Genomic DNA, 6,874 nt, shown 5'->3' on the forward strand with positions numbered 1-6,874 from the left:
GCTCCATTAACTTCCTCAGTCCTCATTAGCATCTCAACCTCGTCTTTTACCACCACTGTTTACAGAAAATAACTGGCTGTATATAGAAGAAATGTACTGTGTGTTTATTTTACCAAAATACTTGATAAAATTGTGTGGAGAACAGCAGGGAAGATTTGGAGTAAAGGACACGCATATCTATGCAAAGGTTCTCTACCAAGTTCATGAATCTGGTGAGACAAAACACTCACAGAACAAATAACGAAAAGCAGATTTATTACTCATGGACAGGCAGCAATGAGAAACAGAAGCCTAGGGCTCATGACAAGTCTATTCCCACAGCTCAGGAAAGCTGCCCACGCTGAATGGACTCGCACCACACATTCCCCACATTGCACCGCAGCTGAGGGACCCAAAAAGCACTAGTCTTTGGAACACAGTTAGATAGTTAATTATAAACATATGTTTATCATGTGACCCAGCAATCCTACACTTAGGCATTTTCCCAAATGACATGAAAATGTATGTTTACACATAACCATATAATGCTAAAAATGAATATTATCTGGAGAGAGCTTACCTGCCCACCAAAGTTTGTAAGTAAAAAAAAAAAAAAAAAAAAAATACAGTCCAGAAAAGATAACCTAGTGTGATACACAGCGGCTAACTAAGGACTAGTTACCAGTACTATCAAAGGAAATTCAAAATGCAGATGTGAGACAAGTTGAGATGGGTTGTTCAGAAAACAAGTTAGTACAACTGGGGAAGACCGATGCATTCTATAGAAGAGTGGGTTTCAGTAATGATTAGATTCGATTCATGATGTCATTGTTCAGGGTTGGTGACAGATGTGGGTAAGATTCATTACATGTTTCATTTATTATACCTGCATCAAATATTCATCTCGTTTAGGCTCTGTGCTAGATTCTGTACATATAACGAATAACGAAACTGAAATAATTTCAGACAAAATCCAGTTTATAGATACTGGTAGAAAAGAATGACACACTATGTCTATCTATAACTATATCTATACATACACAAATGTCCACAAATATATAAATTGCGATACATATTTTGAGGAAAAGCAAAACATACATCATAGATAAAAATGAGTGACATAAATTAGATTGAGTGTTCAGAAGTCCTCTCAAAGGTAATGTCTGGAAATTGATATTTGAACAGAAACTCACACAATTAGGAAGAGTGAGCCAAATGAAATGTTGGGGAAAAAACAGAGTAAAGATCCTGAAGCCAGAAAAATCCATAATGTATTTGAAGACCTGAAAGACTAATCATGTAACTAGGGAAGAGGGAGCTGAGGGAGAAGCGGTATAAGTCTATATTGGAGAGGAAGGCAGGGAAGAATTTTGTTTAGCCCTATAAAGTATGGTGAGGCTTTGAATTTTATCCTAAAAGCAATTGAGAATTTCTTGTGTTTTTATAAAATGATATATACAATTTAGGTTTCAAATACATTTCTCTGTGTTTTATGTGGGAAAATATATTAGGATAGAATGAGAGTAGAAGAAAGGAGTGTGGGTAGAATATTATTATACTAATCCAGTTGAAAGATATTGGTGATTTATACCAGGATAGCAACACTAAAGAGAATAAGAAATAAATTGATTTAAGAATATATTTTGTGAAAAGATTAGCATACATTAATAATTTATCAGAATTATGGGTGCAAGAAAAGGAAGCAAGATAGAGTTTTTGAAATGTTCTAGAAGAAACACAAGGAAAACAAAAGCATCAAGGTTTTATGGTTAGAAATTTTAAGAAACCATTTTGACATGTTAAGTTTTAAATTATTGAGAATTCCAATCCAGGTAGTGTTGATAAGTAGGAAGTTGAACATATAAGTCCAAATTTTAGAGAAAAACTGTAGTTTGGAAAGAAAAATTTAAGAGCCCTTGTGATAGAGATTGTATTTAAATCCATGAGAATAACTCTGAGTATCTAAGGAGATAGCATGGCAGGACAACGAAGGCTGGGAAAGACTCACTAGAAAGATAAGAAGAAAACTGGGGGGTAAAGATGTCATGAGAGTGAAGGAAAAAAAAGCTAAGGGAGTTGAGGCATAGAAACTGGTCATGTGTCAAGAGGTCAGGCCAGAGGAGGAAAATAACTTTCTAATGGATTTGGTAGCATGGAGGTCAATAATGACCTTCACAAAATATTAGCTGGAAGGCCTGAGTCAAAATAAGATTGGAATGGGTTGAAAAGAAGTTTGATTGGAAAAAGGAGCAGAGAAATTGATCTCTAGCTGGATGGACATGTGTGGCCACGGAAATATACATGGTTGTTTTTTTTTTAAGAAGAATATAGAGACTATAATATTCTTAAATGCTGATATAAGTGATCAAGTAAAAAATGGAAAAATTAAAGATATAGAAAACAAGAAAACCATAAAGAAATTAAGTCTTTGAAGAGGTGAAAGGAAATGAAATTCAGAGCATGTGTGATGATGGGAAGATTATTCAAGGCCAAGCTAAAGGAACACAGAACTTTTATGAATTGAATATGGAAGTGAGAAGGGACCTTGGAAGGAAGTCACTGATGAGCAAGACTAGCTTTATCCCCCTTCTGGAGGATGGTCCTCTTGATGGCTTTAATGAGTTCCTTGTTACGAAGACTGTAGATAATTGGGTTGACCATTGGTGTTAGTACCGAGTAAACTATAGCAAGTGTCCAGTCAAGGGTCAGTGAATAGCTCTTCTTTAGTCGCACGTACATGAAGATGATGCTCCCAAAGAAGACAAGGACCGCAGCAAGATGCGAGCCACAGGTAGAGAAGGCCTTCTTTCTTCCTGCTGCTGTTTTTATCTGCAGCACAGCCCCAATGATCCTTGCATAAGAAATCGTGATAAAGAAGAAAGTGATAAGAATTATGAAGGCATTAATGGCAAAGTCCACCAGAATGTTAGTGGATGTGTCCTTGCAGGCCAAGCTCAGCAAAGGTGGAAAGTCACAGAAAATGTGTTGGATTTCGTTGTAACCACAGAATGGGAGCTGGGAGACCAGGATGACCTCAGAAATTGGACACAGGAAGCCACAAGTCCAACAAGCGGCAGCCATCTTGGCACAGAGGGTGGTCGTCATAATTGCAGGGTAGTGGAGGGGCCGACAAATGGCCAGGTATCTATCATAGGCCATGGCTGTAAGAAGGTAGCATTCAGAGGCTCCCAAGGAGTGAAAGAAATAGGTCTGAAGGAGGCATCCTGCAAAAGAAATGGTCTTCTTCTCACTGAGAATATTAGCTAGCATCTTAGGGATGGTGGTAGCCGTATACCACAACTCCAAGAAGGAGAGAACACTGACAAAGTGGTACATGGGTGTGTGCAGGGCTGATTCCAGTTGGATGACTAAGAAGATGAGCATGTTGCCACAGATGGTGAACAGGTATGCCAACAGCAGCAGGACAAAAAGGCAGCCCCTGACGTAGCCCCTACTGGCAAAGCCAAAGAACACAAATTCAGCCAGTCTTGAATGGTTGTATTGATCCATGGGAGGCTGAGGTAAAGAAGGAAAGAAAAACACTAGATTAAGGTGACTGCTGAATCCATGCCAAAACCTCATTTCTCTCTCTTTTTAACTTAAAAGTAGCACGTAAATTACAACTATTACTCCAACTACTATTACTATTACTGTAAAAATAACAATAGCTAACTCTTATTAGCACTTACTACTCATCAAACATTTTAACAAGTGCCTTGAATTCAATATTTAGTTAATTTTTATAGTTCAACGAGATAAGCACCATTGTTTTGCCTATTTTGCAAACATGAAAACTCGGCAATAGAGAGAAAAAGTGATTGTAATACTTTTTTATTTCTTGTGATACTATTTCCCAGAAATAACATTTAGACCATCCTCAAACATTCTAGCTTTATACTATCTGACTGTTTCTAAGCATTCTAACTCCTCTTTCCAGGTCATGGTTTTTCCTTCAGTTAATTCTTAAAGAGTGAATTTGGGGTATGAGATTAATAGAGTAGCAAATCTTTTCTTACTGTTCAGTTCACCTCTATAAACATTTATTGAACAAATATGTGTCAGGCAGAAGGAACACAAAATTCAACAAGGTACAATCTCTGCCACCAGAAAGCTTATAACCCTGTAGAGAAGCAGACATTTCAATAGGATTTGTAAAGTACAGAACACTTTACAGAGTGCCCGAAAAGTGGCTCATTTCTCAGACCAGGATGACTGAATAAAAAGCATTTAGAGAATGCATGTAAGATGAATTTTCCAAGAAGAGCTTGGATCAGCTAGGTAAAAGAGAAATGCCAGATATAGGTGATGGGGAGGAAGGCAGCAAACCACATTGCCATGTATGTACCTATGCAACAATCTTTCATGTTCTTCACATGTACCCCAAAATCTAAAATGCAATAAAACATATATATATATTATATATATTCTCTTAATATATATAATAAATATATATTATATATATGTGTATGTATGTGTGTGTGTGTGTGTGTGTATATATATATATATATATATATATATAAAAAGAGAAAAATAAATATTTCAGTCAAGAATAAAAGCAATGAGCAGCAAGCCACTCATTAGGGAAACATATCTTCCCCTGTGTGGTAAGCAAACTGGGAAAGCTCACTCAATGCTTTAAGACCTTGTCTCAGTAGATGAAGGGCATCACTAAGGAATGTTTGATAGATGACTGACCTGGTCAGATGTAGATTTTTTAAAAATAAATAAAATTTAATTATTCTTACTCAAGCTCAGAGCTGAAGGTATGAATTTGCCTTGTGGGTGTTGCTGACAGGAAGATGGTTTAGGGAGGTTATCACATTTGGTGTAACAGTGCAGATTCAAAAACAAACATCATACACTGGCAATAAACATGAATCCTGTATTTTCCGAAAATCAATTCTATAAGTACAGGTGAAGAGTATATAGTTGGCTTGGTGAAATTTTATATAAAACAGTATTGGACATTCTAATTATTCTTAAGCAGAATGTGAAACATCCATTAGTTTATAATGATACTTAGAAATTATTATTGGTCACCATTGGAGGATGAAAGAAACCATGTCATGATTCTGCAAACAGGTATATAGGAAAGGACAAAAGCAAACATTTATCCTGTATTTTCCAGTAAAAATGATAGCAGTGCCAGTCATACCATACGCTGTGTAGCTCACACTGCATTTGAAAACTGCCCAATTCTAGTATCATACCAACAAACAAGCCTCTTGCTTATTTTCATCGTCCTGACACTCATCACAATGGCTGTCACATTAAAAGTATTGAATAGGATTTTAATAACCAAATGAATTAATTTAAACAACTATATTAATAATTAGTAGACCAGTGCTTTCCCTGCAACTCTACCACTCACTCAACTCAAAACATTTCTTCCAAACTCAAATGCCCTGCAGTAGAAATAAATTTCTGGGTTTGATATTTTAGAATGCTAAACTCGTTGAAAGCAATTGATACTTAAAAGATTCTTCTTGATTTTCTTCTAACCTAAGGAGACTGTATATTCGCCTCTCCAATTACAGGAGACAGATATGTTAAAAAAGAAATTCTTGCTTCATTACATTTCATTTGCTTCTAGGTCATCTCTCTTCTCCATCTGGGAACTTCTTAGCCTTCAAAATCAGATCAGATCTTAACTCCTTAAATATTCTTCTGCTGAATTCCTCAGAAAAAGAATTATTTACTCCTTTTCTATGCCCTCATAATATTTATATTTAGCATGTTGTTACCTTTTTAAGTCTGTCTTCCCCATAAATTGTTAAGATCTTTGAGAATAAATGTAGTACTTCATTAATTATTATGTATTTCCCTGCTAATGCCTAGGACAATAAGTATATAATTGTGAACTCAATCAATGTTTTATTCTAGCCTAAATTTAAGTTACATTTTCTCTATTGTACCTGAATGCATCCTTTTTGTTGTCTTCTTAGCAGTTCAAAGCTTATAGTATTCTAACAAAGTTAGCATCTCAAATTTAGTCCGGCCTCAACTTTCCCTAATCTTGTTGAAAGACCCATCATTACTCCCACTGACTCAGAGAAATTAAACTCAGGAAATAGTTTTGATCATCTTTTATGTGTAAGGAACTGTTATTGGTAATGTTTCCCCTTTATACAAGTTAGCTTTTCTGAAGCCAACTGTATGTGTAGATCAAGTAAGGTCTAGTAAACGTAATAATTTCAGGAGCAACTTCAAGGCCTCTGGACCCCAAATTATTGTATGACCAAATGTCTGTAATCTTCCAAATAGAAAATCTGTGTAAGGCCTTCTCTAGGTTAAGCATTTTCAAATGCAGTTTCTCCTGAGAGAATACAATATAAATGCTCCTCAACGATGCAGTTACAGCCCAAGAAACCTATCATAATAAAAATAAGTTGAAAATGCATGAAATATACCCAAACATCACATGCTAGCCTAGTGTCCCTTATATGTGCTCAGAACACTTGCATTAGCCTACAGTTGGGCAGAATCATCTAACACAATACCTATTTTATAATAAAGTATTGAATATCTCATGTATTAATCTGTTGAATGTATTTGCTTTCACACCATTGTAAAGTAGAAAAACTGTAAGTAGAATCATCATTCATTAGGGACTGTCTATACCTCATTAGGTGTTCTCAGTCACAGCCTCTATTTCATGAAAATTGTTTTAGAAACCTCTACTTTCTACCATCTGTGTCAGCACTTGACCGATCTGTGACAGCACACAAGACAATTTCTTGTCTGTCAACGTTTTAAAAGCAAATGATTGCTAATCTCTTGGTTGTAGAATAAATGACGAATCAAATGGAGGGAATGGTGGACAAGATGGCCTTTAAAGTCTCTTCCAAATCTAATACTCTAAGATGATCAAAATCGAATTATTTCAAGTACCAGT

General features: G+C 35.8%; 1 protein-coding gene across 1 annotated transcript; it reads right to left on the reverse strand.

The window, feature by feature from the left end:
- LOC116538386 (olfactory receptor 6N2) lies at positions 1-4,269 on the reverse strand. The gene has a single exon (XM_032260756.1). The coding sequence runs from the start codon at positions 3,559-3,561 to the stop codon at positions 2,536-2,538; it is 1,026 nt and encodes a 341-aa protein (XP_032116647.1). The 5' UTR covers positions 3,562-4,269; the 3' UTR covers positions 1-2,535.
- Positions 4,270-6,874: the final 2,605 nt, after the last annotated feature.

Source organism: Sapajus apella, unplaced genomic scaffold, assembly GCF_009761245.1.
Source record: "Sapajus apella isolate SASKATOON/1434 unplaced genomic scaffold, GSC_monkey_1.0 scaffold119, whole genome shotgun sequence".
Taxonomy (NCBI): Eukaryota; Metazoa; Chordata; class Mammalia; order Primates; family Cebidae; genus Sapajus; species Sapajus apella.